The sequence below is a fragment of the Mirounga leonina genome, unplaced genomic scaffold, assembly GCF_011800145.1.
Source record: "Mirounga leonina isolate KUSES-001 unplaced genomic scaffold, KU_Mleo_1.0 Mir_224, whole genome shotgun sequence".
NCBI lineage: Eukaryota > Metazoa > Chordata > Mammalia > Carnivora > Phocidae > Mirounga > Mirounga leonina.
The window spans coordinates 3,102,879-3,123,678 of NW_023270615.1; the positions used below are offsets into that span (position 1 = coordinate 3,102,879).

The 20,800-nt window shown below is 38.7% G+C and overlaps 1 protein-coding gene across 5 annotated transcripts in view; it reads left to right on the forward strand.

The window, feature by feature from the left end:
- Positions 1-20,800, forward strand: part of PRUNE2 (prune homolog 2 with BCH domain) — a 260,162-nt gene that overhangs the window by 52,958 nt on the left and 186,404 nt on the right. For all 5 annotated transcript variants that reach the window (XM_035029016.1, XM_035029019.1, XM_035029018.1 and 2 more), the window contains exons 3-4: positions 1,818-2,020; positions 4,056-4,219. In XM_035029016.1, coding sequence (XP_034884907.1) covers positions 1,818-2,020; positions 4,056-4,219 — 367 coding nt within the window. The remainder of the gene's footprint in view (positions 1-1,817; positions 2,021-4,055; positions 4,220-20,800) is intronic.

Genomic DNA, 20,800 nt, shown 5'->3' on the forward strand with positions numbered 1-20,800 from the left:
AGAGAACTAACAAAAGTAGGTCAGAATTTCTTGTTTTCCTTTATCATCCTTGTTGGTTAGTTTTACTGTTGGGAATAGAAAAATGCGTGCATGAACATTACATGAAATACAGAGCATATTGGCTGGAGTTTTCAGTAACAGAGGTATTACGTGTCACGTCTATATTCTGTTCTTGACTTTTAACCCTGACAAGGGTCATTCTCAGTTTGTGATAATCTCCCTTGAGTGAGAATCTTTGTACTCTGTGAAATCTATAGCATCCCTACAGAAGTGGAAAAGACCTTTTAATAAATTGTTTTAAAATTTCAATTTCATAAAATTCATCAGCCCATGATAATGCGTCACCTCCAAGTCTAAAAAAGCACAGTATGAGTGTCTTAGTGCTATTTCCAATTTCACAGAATTTTTAATTTTCCGGAGTCTGATTTGTTTTATTCCAATTTTGTTTGGATCCTTGCCTCTGAGAGTATACATAGCTGATCTAGAGTAATTTAAATTCACATGAAACCCAGTCTTCCAGAATGAGCTGTGGGTGGCAAGAATGGCTTAGGACAACAGCTGACAAAAATGCCAGGTAAAATATTCTGATCTCTACATACTGACTTTATATAAAATTTGTGAACCTTACAAGGGAGATTAATTGGCATAAGGAGATAAATGTGCCTATGTCAAGATAATGCATATTAAACGCTTACTCCTATTAACTGGACTCTTTCACTCCTAGAAAAAAAAATGTTGCTTGTCCCGAGAACATAGAGTTAACTGAACCAGACTGGTTTTTAGACCAACAGTGGCATGGACTCTTAAGGAAATTATAAATACCACCACCACCACCTACTGCAGTGTCTTGAATGAAAATAACATGAGACCCAAGGAATGGGAAAGTAGTTGTGATGGATAAAATGGCTCTTCACTCAGCATGGGGACAAATATGGAATTACTGAAGGGTCACATACTAGAATTTGTCCTATTTCTGGGCATTCCTTTTAGTTTACCAGGCCCTGCCTCTGACCAAAGGTCTACATCTCCATTTGAATTTTTTTTCCCCGAGAACGTGGTGACTTTCTCTGAGAGTATTAACACCTAGAATAAACGTAGAGCTTTGCAACTTCCCATGTATGACTCCATTTAAATACTTTTCACTCTGGTAGGTAAGCCCCATTCTACAGATGGGTTAAACTGGGTTTCCAAAAGGAAAACGGCTTTCTCCAAGTCACACAGCTGAGGCTGGGGCTAGAACCTAGTTCTGATTCTAACCTCAAAATAGGTCCTGCCCCACGATATTCTCAGGCCACATGCACTTGACTCAAGTTTCAGAATCAGGAGTTTGATCTCAATTAATTAAGAAAAATAACTTGCCATACATAAACTTCTAATGATTATTGCACAATTGTATTCAGGATTAGCCTGACGAATGGCAGGCATCCCATGTAGATGGGACATATATGCCCTTCTGTGTCACCACAGTCCTCATCTGCCCTACTGCGATCATTCTAATTTTCTGCCAATTTCATAAGGACATATGAATTTGTTTCCCCTGAAAAGGAGAATATGTGTGTGTGTGTGTGTTTAAATTGTGGAGGGGTTGAAATAAGATATAAAAGAGTAACAAGAGGTTAAAAAATATTAGGGGCCATTTACCTGTAGCTAATGCTCTGCTAATTGGGTTCAGGAAGAGCTGATTCTGCATGGCATGTGGGTGAGTGAAGCCAAAAGACTTTTGTTCCATTTACCATTGCCCTCAGGCTTGAAGCAAATGGAGTTGTGCTCTTTCCTCCTGCTGCTAATGGTGAGTCAGTCAACTCTATTCTTCGCAGGTCAGTCCACCTGGGGTTCTCTGTTTGCCAGTGCTGAACATACCAAGAACTGAATTCAGTTACTTCACCGAGACAAGGTTTATTTTAGAAGAGCTAAATATCTCTGAATCATTCCACATATTCCGAGATGAAATTAATCTGCATCAACTCAATGATGAAGGGAAGTTATCTATAACACTTGTTGGCAGCAACGTGCTGGCCAGGTAAGGCTCTGGAGGGAGGTTTGATCCTTGAACCAAGGCTCTTATGGGGACAGTATCACCTCGTTCAGGATTTTTGTGACTTTGGGAATTGCATTAAAGGCAGACGACATCAGAGGAAAAAGAATATTTTTTCTTCTCTTATGGCAAAATGTGGGCTATCCCAGTCCTCCCTTTTGACTTTTGCATTTCAAATATGACATCTTTGAGTGGAAAGTTTTTGTAGCAGTGACCAAGATTATAATTTTGAACCATTTCAAATAGTGTATTATAGCAACACAACAGTCCTATGTATTGATCCTGTAAATATGTAATGAAAACTGAAATTAAACACTAAATAAAACGGAAAGGTTCTTAAGAAAAATATCTCAGTGGTGAAATGAAAAATCATATGGATCACCTATGGAAGTCATCTGATCATTGGCTCATTCATTCATAGCATTTGATACTATAAGAGCAGGATGGATTTTTAAAGTTCATGGAGCTCGAATTCATTATTTTATGGACAAGAAATCTGAACCCCACTGTTGCAAATGACTTATCCAAGGTACCTCATGCAGTTACTAGAGTAGTTTGGATTAAACTTGGGTCTTCTGCCTCCTTCAGTAAGTACTCAGGAGTTGCTAACTGGTGCAAGAATCTAAATGTACATAAAGAGAAATGAGACAAATTGTCTGCCTTCAGGGACTTATCCAACCCAACACAAATGCTCTTTTGATAAGCTCCGTGGTGCTACCGAATGAAGAGTCCACCAGTGAAACACCTCTAGTTTGAGACAATAGGTTTTTTGCACACTTTGCCAATTTGCTAATGGTTTAGGACATTAACCAGTGGGTACTGATATAAGTACACATGAAAGAAAAACTTGTACAGTTATCTAATTTTTTATTTAACCCTTTTTAGGAAGCATATTTAAGTATAAATACATGGTAATTTCAATCATGCAGTTCATTCATTATAAAAAGTTTTGAAAACAGTCTGCTTGTCTGGGGCTGTTTTTATCCCCATGCCATTTGAAACATAAATTCTTTTGAATATTTATTAATCAGTTGTTGTTCAACTGACTGAGAGTTACTGGGAGTTTATTTGGCTGACTTCAATTATCAGTGCTCAGGATGATCACCTGCTTGACTAAATTTATGTGTTAACTTTCAAACCAACTAATGCAAGTAATGCAAGAAGCCAGAGGAGTGAGCTACGAAACGTGTGTGTCAGTCAGGATCTTTGGAAGAGTTTTGTTCCCAAATAAACTGAAGAACTTAAGCTGGTGTTGGTATTGATGCTGTGAACTCCCGGTTTAGGACTGTTTGTGAAACAGAATGCTTTCCAAAAAGAAATTGAGATCTTTATTTCCTTCTTTGCCACTCATTTGTTTCTGGCAGACGGAAAGACCAACGTCAGTCTTATTCACATCTTTCTTTCTGCCTTTGATAAAGCCAACTTATCTCATGTGTAAAGGATGACGGTGGAAGTAAATCAGCCCGTAGTAGCTTTTCCCCAGCCCTTGAGAGTGCCGGTGCAAGTTCTGGAACCAGATTATCAGAGTTTAAACACAAGCTAGTCTGCTTGCAAGCTTTGTGACTTTGGACAAATTTCTTAACCTCTTTGTGCCTCCGTTTCCCCATTTTTAAAATAGGAGTTTTACTAGAACCCATTCCGTAGGGTCATTTTATAGTCTAAGACGTGGTGATATTCTGTCTGGCCTGATAATAGTGTCTGGCCTGTAGCGGAACCTTAGTAAATATTAGCTATTATTAATTATTGTTATTATTATTATTATTATTTTCCATAGCAAAACAAGAGCTAGAAGTGCTGAGGTGTGAGGGGCCACCTACTAAGACCCTTGGGGAGTGAATTCAGTGAAATGCAGTATGAAGGCACATAGAATAAGGGTCCTCTCTTCTGCATCATGTGAGCTTACTCAGATTTTTAGCTGTTGAGAGGAAGTCATTTGTGCGGGAGTGGAGATTAAATACTTCCAGAAAGTAAGAAAATAAGCCATATCTCTTTGTCTTCCTCTCTTCCATTTGCTTTACAGCGAGGACAAGACCTTAGAATCAGCGGTTGTCAAAGTCATTAATCCGGTGGAGCAGAGCGATGGCGGCCTTGAGTTTCGAGAGTCTTCCTCTTCCCTTGTGGTGAAAGAGATTCTCCAGGAGGCTCCTGAGCTCATCACTGAGCAGCTGGCTCATCTCCTCAGAGGTGAGAGATGGCTCTTTCTATTAAATACTGGAAGGCTTAATGGAGTGTTTCTCGACTTGCTCATGCAGAATGAGTGTGATCCATTCTTGGGTTAACAACCCCTTTAAAGACCACGGGAAGCTTCATCAGAGAAGCAGGGAGTAAAGAGTTTGTTAAAGAGTAGCATTATACTACATATTAAAAATGTGCATTTAAAAATAGGCATGAAGGATCTTTGCTGTTTCACTAGACAGGAGTTTTAAATGGAACTACTGCACCTCTGTTGGGGAGCCCACCACCTCTGTGGGCTCCTCTGGCCAGCCAGCAGCTTCCAGAGGTGATTCTTGCCCCACAGCAGTGCGACTCAGGGCCAGAATCCACATCCTCATATTGAAATAGCACCTAATACTTATATATGCTTGGTTTGATGACTACTGCTTGGATGGCAAAATAAACACCTTTCATGTTGGTAATTTGATGTTGGGTCTTTTACCTTGTCACTTGTTAGCCCCTATCTTGTAACATTTCCCATCCTAACTCAGCCCTGTGTTCCCAGCACATCGTCATCGATTACCCTTTGAATATTTTTCATCTCTGTCCATGGAGCCCACACCACTTCCAAAAGGGCTTTCTAACCTGGCTTCCTAACCTTGTTAGTTGACTTTGGTGGCACAAAATTATCACAAAAATTCAGTATTGTCTCACATAGGACAGCTTTGGGTGTTGTATAAAGCTTTTTTTTTTTCTTTCTTTCAGTAATCCATCTTGAACATGATAGACATAGATTTTTCTCAGAAGTATTTAGCCCAAGAAAATGAAAAACAGTGATTAACAGGGGCGCCTGGGTGGCTCAGTTGGTTAAGCGACTGCCTTCGGCTCAGGTCATGATCCTGGAGTCCCGGGATCGAGTCCCGCATCGGGCTCCCTGCTCGGCAGGGAGTCTGCTTCTCCCTCTGACCCTCCTCCCTCTCATGCTCTCTGTCTCTCATTCTCTCTGTCTCAAATAAATAAATAAAATCTTTAAAAAAAAAAAAAACAGTGATTAACAGAAAATTTTTTTAAAAAGGAAGGAGATGACCAAGAGAATGTTGACACCAGTCTTTTGAGGACACTTTCCTTCACTTCCTGTCTCTTCCACAATGTGGAGAGGAAAATGTCCAAAAGTTATGTAGTTCCTGCGAATATTTTAGAGCTAATGGCCACAGTAAACCTGTTTTAAATTTTTTCTGGCAATGGACATCTATAAAAACGCTCTGTGGGAAACTGTGCCCTCAACCAAACCAAGTAAATACGATCATTTATCTCTGTGACAGAGCAGAAGGAAAATAAAGGTAATTGGGGATCCCAGCCAGGAGGGAAGTTGTTTGACAACGCAAATGTGCAGCTCAGGCAAACGCTAGAGAGTATTTTGTTTAAGTTTCTTGCAAACTAAGAAGCTTGGTTTATTGTTCAAAAAATACATGTTTTATTTAACAGGGAAAAAAGGTAGTCCACCAATCGCTCATCATCCTGTTTTTCTGTAAATAGTTAAATCAGATCAAACTGTGATACATCAGTACAAAGGTATGATTTTGCTGTCAGTGATGATGATGATGATGATATTCAGATTTGGGGAGTTAGAAGGGAGGCAGACTCTTTTATGAGTGATGTTGGTTTTCGTTAGCAGAGCTACCAAGAATCCGAGCTGCGGTAAAGGGCCTTGGTTTTTCTTATCATTGGAGGTTTTTCTTAAGGTTGGGCTTGAAGGGCATCCAATAGGAACCTGGCAGAGTAGGGACGTCGCTTCATTGCTGCCTGGACATTGGGATGTAAGAAGATGAAGTGCCTCTATGTGCAAAGACTGCAGATATGGATACTGTCATGAGAGAGAGAGTCCAGAGTCACTAAGCCTGGAAGGTGGCCTACTATAGTGGCAAGAAGGCTCTGGAGACCCTTAGCCAAAGTATGCATGTGTGCATGCCTGTGTGTGCATACATTTGTGGAGAGGCCACGGATCATCACTGAACAGTTGTGCCAAGAAGGAACTAAAGGATGGGGATCCAAGAAGTTTGACTTTATTTTTAAGGTTTTATTTATTTATTTGTCAGAGAGAGAGCACAAGCTGTGGGGCGGGGGAGGGGGTGTGGTGGCAGGCAGAGGGAGAAGGAGGCTCCCCATTGACCAAGGAGCCTGAGGCAGGACTCAATCCCAGGACCCTCGGATCATGACCTGAGCCGAAGGCAGATGCCTAACTGACCGAACCACCCAGGCGTCCTAAGAAGTTTGACTTTATTTATTTATTTATTTATTTATTTATTTATTTATTTTATAAGATTTTATTTATTTGACAGAGAGAGACACAGTGAGAGAGGGAACACAAGCAGGGGGAGTGGGAGAGGGAGAAGCACGCCTCCCGCGGAGCGGGGAGCCCGATGCGGGGCTTGATTCCAGGACCCTAGGACCATGACCTGAGCCGAAGGCAGACGCTTAACGACTGAGCCACCCAGGCGCCCCAGAAGTTTGACTTTAAAGAGGAAACTCATTGTTCAGAGTAAGAAGGGCAGCAGGCCAGTTTTTAAAAGTTCCTAAATTGGGGTGCCTGCATGGCTCAGTTGGTTAAGCATCTGCCTTCAACTCAGGTCATGATCCCAGGCTCTGGGATCAAGCCCCGTGTCAGGTTCCTTGCTCAGTGGGGAGTCTGCTTCTCCCTCCTCTGCCTCTGCCCCCTCCCTGCTTGCTCTCTCTCAGATAAATAAATAAAATCTGAAAAAAAAAAAAAATGAATAGAAGCTCCTAAGTCTTCAGTAGGTATCAGAAAGGAATCAAGTTGAATTTTGCAATATTCACTAAACTCAATGTTAGATTTCATGGAATCATGTATTAACACCAAACCAAATGGGAGGTTTTTGATGTGCCTGTAAATAATTTTAGCATTCTTTATTTTCTTTTTTTTTTTTAAAGATTTTATTTATTTATTTGAGAGAGAGAGAATGAGAGACAGAGAGCATGAGAGGGAGGAGGGTCAGAGGGAGAAGCAGACTCCCTGCCGAGCAGGGAGCCCGATGCGGGACTCGATCCCAGGACTCCAGGATCATGACCTGAGCCGAAGGCAGTCGCTTAACCAACTGAGCCACCCAGGCGCCCCGCATTCTTTATTTTCATAACATGGATAGTTCTCTGTCCAAAGAGTTTTCTCTATAAACAGCTACGTTATTTTGTATTTTGGGGTGCTCAACATAATCATTAATTTGACACACGTTTCTAGAATGTATTTATGCATTTTTCTAGGCCTTGAAGGAAAGTAAAATTTCTATGCACATCTTTGCTGCAAAGAATTTTGAAAAATGTCTGTTTCCAGATGTCGTGAGACTAAATATTGATGACTGAGACTTGGAAGAGTCTTTGAAAGTATCCTAATTAGACCTTTTTGGGGGATCTATTATTATGAACTTCATACCAAAAAACCTGAATTTACTGTGAACACAGAACTTAATCAATTTGATTGTTCTTTGCCTTTTATTCCCGAGGTCATATCCTAGAACACATCATGCTGAGGCACACTGGTGTGCTGTAAATGGATTTCAAGTGGACCATTGATCCCCTCAGTCCCTGGAGAGGACCCTCAGTATGCCTCTTAGCCCACTATACTGGGGGGAAAATGCTAATTTTCAGAGTGTTCCTTAATGTGCGAGAGTTTGGGTCTACTCTTCCTTAGTCTTGATTAACTCCTTCTCAAACTCTGCTCAACTTCTAAGTATTATGGTGCTGTCGAACTTCATCCTGGGACATTTTTTTTCTATACACTATTTTTTTGAGCTTTTTATTTAAATTCCAGTTAGTTAACATGCAGTGTAGTATTAGTTTCAGATGTACAATAGAGTGATTCAACATTTCCATACATCACCCCGTGCTCCTCACGACAGGTGCCCTGCTTAATCCCCATACCTACTTCCCCCTCCCCCGACCCCTCCCTTCTGATAACCATCAGTTTGTTCTCTGTGGTTAAGAGTCTGTTTCTTGTCTATACCCTATCCTTAAGTGGCCTCATTTCATTCTGAGATTTTAGACCTCTCTTTAGCATATTCCAGGTTCATCTGCAATGTCCGTGTGACATCTTCACATGCATGTCTAACTAACACCACCACCTTACCGTGGCTGGAATGGACCCCTGTAGTTCCCTGTACCTCCAAACCTGCTTTATCTCAGCTTCCCCAGGTCAGTAGAAGGCACTGCCAATCACTACCCTTTACTCCAGCCACAATCTAAGATCGTTGATTCTTTCAATTTTCTTTCCTCCCACATTGATCCATCAGCCCGTCCTGCTGACTCTCCATCTACAACGTAACTTGAATCCATCCTCTCTCCTGTGATCACCAGCAGTGATGCTGCTGAAGCTGCCATTCTGTCTCTCTTCCACTAAAGCAATGGCTGCCTTGAGTGGTGCCCTCTTCCCTCCATAAAATCTATCGTTTATGAAGTAGTCAGAATGGCCTTTTAAAAGTGTAAACCAGGGGCGCCTGGGTGGCTCAGTTGGTTAAGCGACTGCCTTCGGCTCAGGTCATGATCCTGGAGTCCCTGGATCGAGTCCCGCATCGGGCTCCCTGCTCAGCGGGGAGTCTGCTTCTCCCTCTCCCACTCCCCGTTTGTGTTCCCTCTCTTGCTGTGTCTTTCTCTGTCAAATAAATAAATAAAAAATCTTTAAAAAAAAAAAAGTGTAAACCAGTTGTGTTAATCTCCTGCTTAAAATCCATCACACTCAAAATCCAAGCACCCTCCCCAAGCCCCCAATCTACAATATGACTTCTCCCCTGCCTGCCCTGACATCACGTCATGGATTCCTCCCTATCCTTTCCCTTCGAGTGTTCCAGGGTCAGGGGCCCTTCAGTCTTTCAGATAGGCCAAACTCTTTCCGCTCTTGAGGATCTACATAAGCTGTCCCTTCCTTCTGGAATTTGTATTTCTATCTACTTATCTTTCTGCCTGTCACGACTTTCTTCCTCCCTTTTGCTCCTTCACTCTAGAATGCAAGCTTCAGGAGAAAGCAGACCTTCTCTGTTTTGTTCACTGCTCCATTGATGTGTCTCTGGTGCCTGGAACAGTGCCTGCCACATAGGAGACCCTCAATAAATACAGTCATAAAATGGATTATGCATGATTGTGTATATACTTTCTATTTTTATGACTGTATTGATTTAGTTAGTTCTGTGAAATGTGATTATCCATTTCAGTCCTGCCCATCCCTCCAACATTCTTAATGTCCAGAATTCGGACATTGTGCTTTGCAATAATAAACCCTCTTCTTATTTTTTTTTTAGCTTTTTTTTTTAATTTTTAAAGATTTTATTTATTTGACAGAGAGAGGGAACACAAGCAGGGGGAGTGGGAGAGGGAGAAGCAGGCTTCCCCCTGAGGAGGGAGCCTGATGCGGGGCTTGATCCCAGGACCCTGGGATCATGACCTGAGCTGAAGGCAGACGCTTAACGACTGAGCCACCCAGGCACCCCTATTTTTTTAGCTTTTAGAAATCCTAGTAGAATTTGTTGTTATTTTGCAAGTCTTTGTTTTTATTTTCATCTTTTTGTTGTGTGTATATACACACACATATATAATTGTATATATAATTTTTAAAAAGATTTTATTTATTTATTTGAGAGAGAGAGAGAGAAAGAGCTCAAGTGAGAGAGAGCATGAGGAGGGGGAGGCGGAGGGGGAGAGGGAGAAGCAGACTCCCTGCTGAGCAGGGAGCCCAACGTGGGGCTCGATCCTAGGACTCCAGGATCATGACCTGGGCCAAAGGCAGATATTTAACCGACTGAACCACCCAGGTGCCCCTATATATATAATTTTAAGCCTTTCATGGAGTATAATACACATACAGAAAAGAAGACAAAACATAAATACAAAGCTCAGTGAATTATCACAAAAGGAACATCCTTTTAACAATTACCCAGGTAAAGAAATAGAACGAGAAGACCTACTCAGTTTCTCCGTAACTAAAGGTAACCAGTTTGATTTTTATGGCACACACTTTCTTGCTTTCCTTTATAGTTTTACTACCCTGTATGTACCCCTTAATACCATGGATTGGTTTTGCCTGTTTTGCATATTATATAAATGGAATCATATAGTTATACTCTCATTGTTACTAGAAATCTGCATTTATTTTAAATATAGTATTGGGGCACCTGAGTGGCTCAGTTGGTTGAGCATCCGACTCTTGATTTCAGCCGGGGTCATGATCTTGGGATTGTGAGATCGAACCCCGTGATGGGCTCTGTGCTCATTGTGGAGTCTGCTTGAGATTCTTTCTCTCTCTCTCTCTCTCTCTGCCCCTCCCCTCCGTGCACACATGCTCTCTCCCTAAATAAATAAATACAATCTTTAAATAAATAAATGAGTATCTATTTGCATAAGTCAATCATCTATCATTTATCTGTTTATAATTTGTGTCCTTCCTTCTCACATAAGAGTATTAGACGTGGTTTACAAAAATGCATGCAAATATAATAAAACGGGAAAAAAAGTCAGGTCAGGAAAAACAAAAATGTGTCAAGAAAGGAATAAAATCAAGAAAGAATAAAAATATCGAAGTAGTAAAAATAGTATTCAGTCCAAAATGTGGCATATGAGGCTCCTGGAGCCACTGGAAAAAAATAGAAAGCAAATTAACTGTCGTATTTATATCATTACTAAAACAAATACATAGACCACCAGTTCCTCATTTAAAAAAAAATCTAAGTAGTTTTCCCTTGCATCAGTCTTCTGGATAATACCCCTAATAATGTCATAGTCCTTCTCCAACCCATGTAGTAAGTTTGTACAGGAACTGAGCGTAATGTGTCAGATACTTCCCAATCCCCAGTCCATCAGTGCAGGGGTGTAGTTTTAATCAACTTCACTGTTGGTCTAGTAACCTGATTTTTCTGTTCTAAATTTCTTTTCTCTACACGTTGCTATTTTTCACTCAGTACAGGAAATAAATCTTTAAATTCAATCATATTAGAATCTTTTGTAGTCTTATACTGAAAACTGTAGATACCTATCACAGTGTTTGCCTTGTGGGAGAAGATCAAATTCAAATATTGAGTAGAACCTGGGTATTATGGATGTTGTTAAAAGATCATTTATATACCAATTAGAAGTAGGCATGGTGTTGCCAGGGTAGAAATAACCTGCTGTTTTTCTCTAATGATTTCCCTTGTCCCTGTACCCTCTGGGTAAATGTCAACAGGTGACTCACTCATGGCCAATGTGTGTTCAGACTGTGCAGGAGATTTAATGAAGTCGACATAATTTGCATTTCCTTCAATTAATGCATCTTACAAAAGCTAGGTCTTGCTGTGGTCTTTTAATAAGACATACTTCAAACTCGGAAATTTCAAGATCCAGATCATTAGCATCACGTTCATATGGAAAGACACAGACTTACTTCCATAGATTACTTTCTAATTATTTGTCTACGAAGTTATTTGTCTAAGAAGAGAATGTGTTCATTCAGACGGGATGGTAAACGACTCTGATTTTTGGAAATGTCTTTTTATTTCTCTCCCCTCCCGCACGTCTGTTTTCGCTGTCCTGGTTCTTTTTTCTTTACTTTCTTTCTCCTCTTCTGCTTCTCCTTTTCATCTCTTCCTGCTCTTCTTTTTTTTTTTTCCCCCTTCCTACTCTCTGCTTCTGCGATCCTTTTGTTATCATTTTCAGACAAGCTGCAACCTGCACCTATTTAAAAGTCACCCTCGACAGAGTGGCCTAAAGTTGGTGTTTGGTTTTGCCCTGAGTTTTTGCCAAAAGCAAAAGATTATGAACCCGCCAGAATCCTCAACCTGTGTTCTTTAATTTCCCCAGAGGTGTGCACTGGAGGACGATTGCCAAATTTAAGGTCCATTAAATTGCTGAATCATCACATTTGGGATTTGTGTGCAGATGCGCATGTGTATTTGTGTGCACGCGCATGTGTGTGTGTATGTTTCTGGAAACCAACTGGCAATGAGGAGATTGCAGCTGCTGATTACCAGTCGGGTTTCCATTAAGACCACACTTCCCCCTGAAAGGCCTGTCACATTTATTTGTATAAGGCCTTCACAGAGCCACAATATGAATAATGGCAATTGTTCATGCTTAGGACGTAGAAAACCTCTGCCCTAGGTTCTTAAGAAACACATGCTCTCCTTTCTGTTGGCAGCTGCGTTTGAACTTTAATAAGAATCATTGCTTGCTATTTTAGTAGCCTGGATTAACAGCTTCAAAAAAGATCCTTTTAAGGAGGTCAAATGGGAAAGGAGTGGTGCCAGATTTTTTCTTTCTTTTTTTTTTCCCTCTCCTGCCCAAAGAGGGAATCATCCTCTCCCAGTGAATCATCTGTCTCCCGAAAAGGTTACAAAGTCCAAAGGGAATTTCATCCATCCTGTTTTGCTGAGGAAGAGGGAAGCTCTGTGTTGGGGGTAAAGGAAAGAGATTACTTATTATTTATTTATTTAATTTTTTGCTATATATAAAATCAGAACAATTTCTCAACCTCAGAGTTCTTATGCCAAGATAAGCCTTATTCTTAAATTCAGACGTTTTAAATTTATAAGATTATTAAGCACTTGAGTAATATGCTTCTTTTTTTAATCCCTTTTCAGGCAAAAGTATGAGCTGTTGTATTTTCCATCTTTTTTTCTCCTTCCTTCTCCTTCCCCCCACCACCCTGCCCATTATTCTTTTATTTATTTATTTTTTGTTTCAGTATGAAAAAAAAAATCATTCCCAAGTGAAACAAGGAAAGAGGTTTAAATCCCTTCTTTTCTGCTAAGAATTTATCATGCAGAATATGCCTTTACTGTGGTGAATGTTTTCCCCAAACAACTTCTGACTTCATTAGATCATGTTTAATATTAATGTACTACAATTGCTTTTGGCAAGAGGTCCTTCACTTTGCCATTCTATTGAACAAAGAACATTGTGGTTGATTTTCCTCTAATAGAATGAAATGTTTGTTACAGTTTTATTATAATTGCTTTCTTTGTTGCTTCTTGTTAATCCCTCCTGGCCCGTGGATAGCCTGGACACTGTTGGGTACATGTGTATGGATTTAAATATTTTTGTAGTTCTGCAGAATTTGCTGGAAGTTAAATCAACTCTGACTCCAAAAACAGGTTTGATTTTGCCAAGAGGTGACTTTGGCTGCTTTATATCCTGATATTGATATTTAACTAAGTATATACCTAAATGAGTCTTTAATGTGAAGTAGAAAATTTGGGCCATAGCCATTCTTTTGCAGTAAAAACAGCTGGGAGTGTGGTGAGCATGTTTCTGAGTTATTTTTTCCCACTTACATCAGTTCATCATCTTCTTTCGAATTGTCAAGTCACAATCATAAATCAGTGTCGGAAGTCTCTTTCATTGAATTATTCTGTAAGACTGTTTAGTGCAGTGTCTGTTAGATTAATTTCTGAATACTCCTTTTCTATTTTATGTATTTTAAAATTAAGATCCCCAAATCAAAGAAACTGGATTCTTGGTTTGACTATAAGCCAGGCACATTTTTATGAAATTTATTCCTAAGGATCTTACATTTTGATGCTATTACAGGTTTTTTTTTTAATTTTTAAATTCAATTTTCTAATTGTGATTGTTTATAGAAATACAGATTTTGTATTATTATTAAACATATCAAGAACCTTTGCTAAATTTACTCACTATGTTAAGCTCATTTATAGGTTCTTAAAAAAAAAAAAGATTTTATTTGAGAAAGAGTGAATGAGAGAGAGAGAGGGCACAGAGGGAGAGGGAGAAGCAGAGCAGGGAGCCCGATGCGGGGCTCGATCCCAGGACCCTGAGATCATGACCCAAGCTGAAGGCAGATGCTTAACCGACTGAGCCACCCAGGCGCCCTTCATTTATAGGTTCTTTTGAGTTTTTATATACAAAAACATATCATCTATGAGAAAAGACAGGTTTTTTATTTATTTTTTTTTTGAAGATTTTATTTATTTATTTGTCAGAGCACAGGCATGGGGAGGGGCAGGCAGAGGGAGAGGGAGCATCTTGAACCTAGCATAATCTTGGTACCAGTACCCAATAGGGACATCGCAAGAAAAAAAGAATTAAAGGCAAGTCTCTTTCATAAACATAGCAAAAAAAAGCCTTTTAAGACAAGTCCCAAATCAAATTAGCAATATATTATACATTATTATATAGTCACCAAGTAGGGGTTTCTTAGGAATTCAAAGACAAACTAACATTCAAAAATCAATCAATATAATTCACCATATTAATAGAAGAAAAAAATCATATGATCACCTCAGGAGATGTCAAGTAGTAAAACTACTTCATAAAATCCAAGATTGAAATCTCAGCCAAGTGGAAATAGAACACAACTTCCTTAATTTGCTGAAGGGCATTTATGAAAACCAAATAAAGAAAGCAAACCTTGTATTGAACTGTGAAGTATTGTAAGCCTTCCGCCTCAAATCAGGAATGACACAGAGTTGCCTGCTATTACTATTTCTATTCAACACTGCACTGTGAACCCCGGCCAGAGCAACAAGGCAAGAAGGTTTAAGGAAAGGAAAAGAAGATATAAAAGCTGTCTTTTGGGATGCCTAGGTGGCTCAGTCGGTTAAGCATCTGCCTTTGGCTCGGGGCGTGATCCCAGGGTCTTTGCTCAGCGGGGAGTCTGCTAATCCCTCTCCTCTCTGCTTGTGCTCTCTCACTATCTCTGTCTTGTTCTCTCAAATAAATAAAGTCTTAAAAAAACAAAAAAAATTAAAAAAAAGATTATGCTAGGTTCAGAAAATAAGTTGGGAAGTGTTCTCTCTATTCTTTGAAAGAATTTGTGTAAAAATTCGTATATCTCTTAAAAGTTTGAAACTATGCATATTAAGTTTAATGGATTCATTTTTTAAATTTATTTTTTTATTAAATAAATTCAACTCCCAATGTGAGTCTCAAACTCACGACCCTAAGATCAAGAGTTACATGCTCTCCTGACTAAGCCATCCAGATTTTAAATTTCTTTCCTGCCAATTTTGGCAAGTTCAGTTTTTTTCAGAAGTATTATTCAGAAGTATTTTCAAAATAATTTTATAATCTATTACAGTTTATTCTTATCTCTTAGTATCAATAGAATCTGTAGTATGTCACCGTTTCATTCCCCATTTTGGTAAGTTACGCCTTCTCTCACTCTTCTCTTTTTTTCTTACGCAGTTTTCAAAAGAACTATTTACATTTTTATATAAATTATAAAATTTATATTATATATTATGTATTATATATAAATTTGTGTTATATATTTATATTGTTATTATATCCTTCCTTCTACATTTTTTAGTTGAATTTGCTGTTTTTTTTAACACCTGATGCTTTTAAAGATATATTTCCTCAGAGCATAGCTCCAATTGTGCTCCACAAGTTTAAATGTCATATTTTCATTATCATTTAATTAAAATATATTCTCATTATGTTGCAATTTCTGCTTTTACCACGAGTAAGAAGTGTATTGTTTAATTTCCAAATATTTGGGAATTTTCTAGTTTTGTTCTATTACTGATTTTCAGACTATGATCATGGTGGCCGTAGAATATGACTCTGTGATTGCAAGCTTTTGAAATTTGTTAAGACTTGATTCTCCCCAAAAGCTGCCACATCTAACATACACGGCTGCCTCTGTGTGCAGATGAACAGAAGTGGAGGTGGGGACACAAGGAGAGCCTGATGGCGCTGCCCCACCCCATGCCTGTATCTAATATATAAATATAGAGTTGTGTTTAAAAAAAAAAAAAAGACTTGATTTATGTCTCAACAGATGGTCAGTTGGGTTAATGCTTATTTGTGCTAGAAAAGAAAATATAGGTCCACCATTGTTGATGACTGTTCAACATATGCCAGTTAGGTTGTTTGTGACTCATGTTGCTCAAATATTCTAGATCTTTTTTTTTTTTTTTTTAAGATTTATTTATTTTAGAGAGAGAGTTGGAGGGGCAGGGCAGAGGGAGAGAGAAACTCAAGCCGACTCTGCGCTGAGCTTGGAGCGGTGGCAGGATCGTTCTGACCTGAGCCGAAACCTAGTGGGGTGCTTAACTGACTGCACCATACAGACACCCCCCCAAATATTCTACATCTTTACAGATTTTCCTCCTACTGGTTCTTAGAGCTGCTGAGAAGGATGTCCTAAAATTTCACACTGTGACTGTGCATTTCTCTCTTTCTTTATCCAGTTTTGTCAGTTTTTGCTTTGCAGATGAAGCTGTGTTATTTAGCACATGTAAATTTGGGATTGACGTTATCTTCCTGAGGGTTAACCCTTTAATAGTTTAAAGAAAATGCTTAATGTCAAGTAATTCTCTGCCTTATAGTCTACTTCGTCTGACATAAGTATGTTATACGAACGTTACACCTTTTTCTACCTTTTACTTTCAGCCTTTCACAATCCTTGTATCTAAGGCTTTTTCTTACAAACAATATATTGCTCTTATGGCTTTTACAATTCATTTTGATAACTTTTCTCTTTTAATTTAAGTACTTTGTCTTTTTTACATTGGCAAAGAGACATAACATTAAATTTACCATCTTAACTATTTTTAAGTGTACAGTTTTGTAATGTTAAGTATCTTTGTATTGTTGTGCATTCAATCTCTAGAAGTTCTTCATTGTGTAGCACTGAACGATGTACCCACTAAACACTAACTGTCTCCACATTTGATCCAATTGCTCTTACATTTGGGTTTCAATTTGTCATTTTGCTGTTTGTTTTCAACATGTCTCACATTTCCTCCATTTCCTCATTTCTTTACTACTATTATACTAAAATATTTTTACTACTACAATTCCCCTCATTAGCTTGTGAGATATGAATTATTTTTAAAAATTATTTTATTAGTTACAACACAAGATTATAACATACAATCAAATTGATGTTTTAATCACTTCTCTGACAATCCGAGAACCTTGGAACAATTTGCCTGGTCCCTTCTGCAATTTGTTACTATTGGAATGTATTTTATTTTATTTATTTATTTTTTTAAAGATTTTATTTATTTATCTGACAGAGACAGGGATAGTGAGAGCAGGAACACAAGCAGCGGGAGTGGGAGAGGGAGAAGCAGGCTTCCCCCGGAGGAGGGAGCCCGATGTGGGACTCGATCCCAGGACCCCGCGACCATGACCTAAGCTGAAGGCAGACGCTTAACGACTGAGCCATCCAGGCGCCCTGGAATGTATTTTAATCACACATATATTTAAAACCCCATAAGATATTGCCATTGTTGGGGTGCTTATGTGGCTCAGCTGGTTAAGACTCTAACTCTTGGTTTCAGCTCAGGTCATGATCTCAGGTTCGTGAGATCAAGCCCCGCGTCGGCTCTGTTCTCAGTGTAGTCTGCTTGAGATTCTCTCTCTGTCTCTGCCTCTGCCCCTCCCCCTTAAAATACATAAAAAAAATTTTTTTTAAAGATATTGTGATTGTTTTATACAATGAATGTTGATTTATTCTTACCCACATATTCACATTCTCCAGTGTTTTTCTTTCCTTCCTGCATTTCTTTGCTTCCATCTATAGTAGATTTCTTCTGTTTTACTATTTGCTTTTAGTGTGAGTTTTCTCTTGACAAACAGTTTCAGTTTATTTCTGTGGAAATGTCTTCATTTTGCCTTCATTTTTTATATGTTCACTCAGTATAGAATTTTAGATTGGCATTTATCTTATATCCGCACTTTGAAGATTTTTATTCTCTGTAATTTTTAGCAGTTTTAGTGTCATGTGTCTAGAGGTCTTTTTCTTTACATTTATCTTGCTTTGGGTTCATAGTTTAACATGAATGGTAGAGTGATAGCTTTCATTAATTTTGAAAGGTGATTGACCATTGCCTTTTCAAATATAATTTCAATCCCATTTTCTTTCTTCTCCAAGGGAAACTCCCACTTTATGTATGTCAGACCTTTTCTCAATGTTCTCGGGGTCCCTTATTTTCCTCTCTATATTTTTCCTCTTTTTTTTTCTCTCCATACTTCAGTATGGATAGCTTAGTATGGATATTTTCTTCTGATATATTTTCCAATTTACTAATCTTCTTCTCATCTAATCTGTTGTTAAGCAGATTTTTGTTATCTTAAATTCAATTATGAAATTTAAAGTTTAAAAATTTCTTTTGAATATTCTATTTATAGATTCTAACTCTATCTTAATTCTCCAGCTACTTTTTTTTAATCCCCTCTACTTCCATTTCCATTCTTTTTCTCATGAGTTTTTTTCCCCCCTCTGGAGTTTTCAGTCATTAGATCATATTTTTTTAATGTCTGGTAATTTTTTATTGATTGCTGAATAATATACTGTCTGTGGTTGATGAGATTCTTTTGCTCTAGAGAGGATTTACTTTTGCACCTCAGAGGCAGTTAGAAGGGTATCAGACAAACTTAATCTATTTTGTGTTTGATCTGATTCGAATCAGGATTTCAGTCATCATGAAGACTAATCTATTTTTGCTTCATCCTTCTGCTATGGCAGAGGTCAGCAAACTTTATCTGTATATGGTCAGATAATAAATATTTTACTATTGCAGGCCTATTTATTTTGCTTTACTATTTTACTATTTACTTTGCAGGCCTACAGGTCTCTGTTGCAACTACTCACCCTATCATTATAACACAAAAATATCCATAAACAATATTAATAAATGTGGTTGTATTTCAATAAAACTTTATTTATAACATCTGGCAGTGGGCCAGATTTACCTGCAGACCATAGTTCTCCAACCTCTATCCCAGGGTATAACTCTCCAGGGGCCTCCTCTGAAAGCCTGGGTTTTTTAACCAAGACTCCTTTTCTATAGAGATCCCTAAACTTTAATTTTTGTCTCACTATTCCTGTGAAATGATTATTAGATCTGTGAACCTTCTTATCTCATTGGCTACAACTTAGGAATTAGCAAATACCTAGAGAGGAGAAACCACACCAAATGTGGGCTTCACTTTTTGCACTTACCTTCTCTCCAGGATCTTTTTTTTTTTTTTTTTTTTTAAGGACTTTATTAACGGATGCTTGCCGTTTGTTGATTTTTTTGAAAAAATCAAGTTGTAAACTTTTTATTACAAATTAAAAATGAGGTTCTTAAAAATCTCAACTTGACCAGATATGAAACAATTTGAAAACCTTTAAAGGTGTATTGAGAAGAAACAGGTTTATTTTTTTAAAAAAGAAATACGTTTGTCATTACCAAAAAGAGAAGTCTTTAGGTAAAAATAATAAAAACCCCATGCTGCATAGATAATGCAGATAGCTCTATTTATCTGGTCAATGGGCAAAAGCAAGCACTTAAGGTCTTCAGCTCCAATCTTTTGTTCATTTCTTATTGCTGGAATTTCATCTTCATTTCTTCGTGTTGGATGACTAAACCGGATGATGGTAGAGATGGTAACTTGGCATTTACTCAACCCCACCCTGCTCAGCCTCGGGAGGGGACGAATTCTCAGCTGGTGCATCAGCTGCTTTTGTCTCTTTGCCATCTTGTGGTTTAGGATTCACGATTCCGCAGGGGTCCTCCTCACTAAAGACAGCCTAGATAGGATCTTAACTTTTAAGATAGTCACCTGGGTAACTATCTGACACCATCACAGATTATTTTTTTTAAATCCAGCTTTTCTCCTTGTTCTTGGTACAGGTAGTTTATCAGAGCCAGAAGCAGATGAGGGTCTTTTTTGAAATTCAGATTCACCATTGCCTTAACAAAGAGTGGAAAAACCAACTTTATGTTTTGGATTCTATGTCAGTAATTGTCAGACTGAAGGGTATACTCAGAATCCAGCTGGCTACTCTCTGCCCTTTAAATGATAATTTGTCTCAAATCCATTCACTTCTCCTCATGCTGACTGCTCCTTGCTTAATTCTCATCTAAAACCACTTTCTAGGGCACCTGGGTGGCTCAGTCAGTTAAGCGTCTGCCTTCGGCTGAGGTCATGATCCCAGCGTCCTGGGATCGAGTCCCACATCGGGATCCCTGTTCAGCAGGGAGTCTGCTTCTACCTCTGCCTCTCCCCCTCCCCCACTCGTGCTCTCTCTCTCTCTCTCTCTCAAATAAAGTCTTTTAAAAAATTAAAAACAAAAAACAAAAACGGTTTTCTAATTCTCCTGATATGCCCTGTCTAATTCATTCTCTGCATGGTAGCTGGAGGGATTCTTATAAAACATAAATGTGAGCATGTTATCTCTTGCTACTTAAAGCTCTTTTTTTTTTTTTTTAAAGTAAATTCTGGGCCCAACATGGGGCTCAAACTCATGACCCCAAGATGAAGAGTCGCACACTGCACTGACTGAGCCAGCCAGGAGCTGCCCACGGCTTCAAACTCTTTAATGTCTCTCTATTTCCTTTAGAATATAAAACAAACTAAGATGGCTTGTAAGGCCCTTCATGACCTTGCCCCTGTCCACCTCTCCAACCAAATTTTCCAACATTTTTTTTCTGAAACCATACTACCTGGTTCTAAATAATTGCTTTCCGTTCCTTGAGGTGGCCAGAGCCTCTCCCATCTCAAATGTCTTTGCACATGGTCTACCTGACCCGGGATCTTCGTACTTTGCCTTCACCTTAAGATACCCTTCCAGTCTCAGCTAAGGTTAACTCTCTCTACAAAACTTTTTTTGACTCC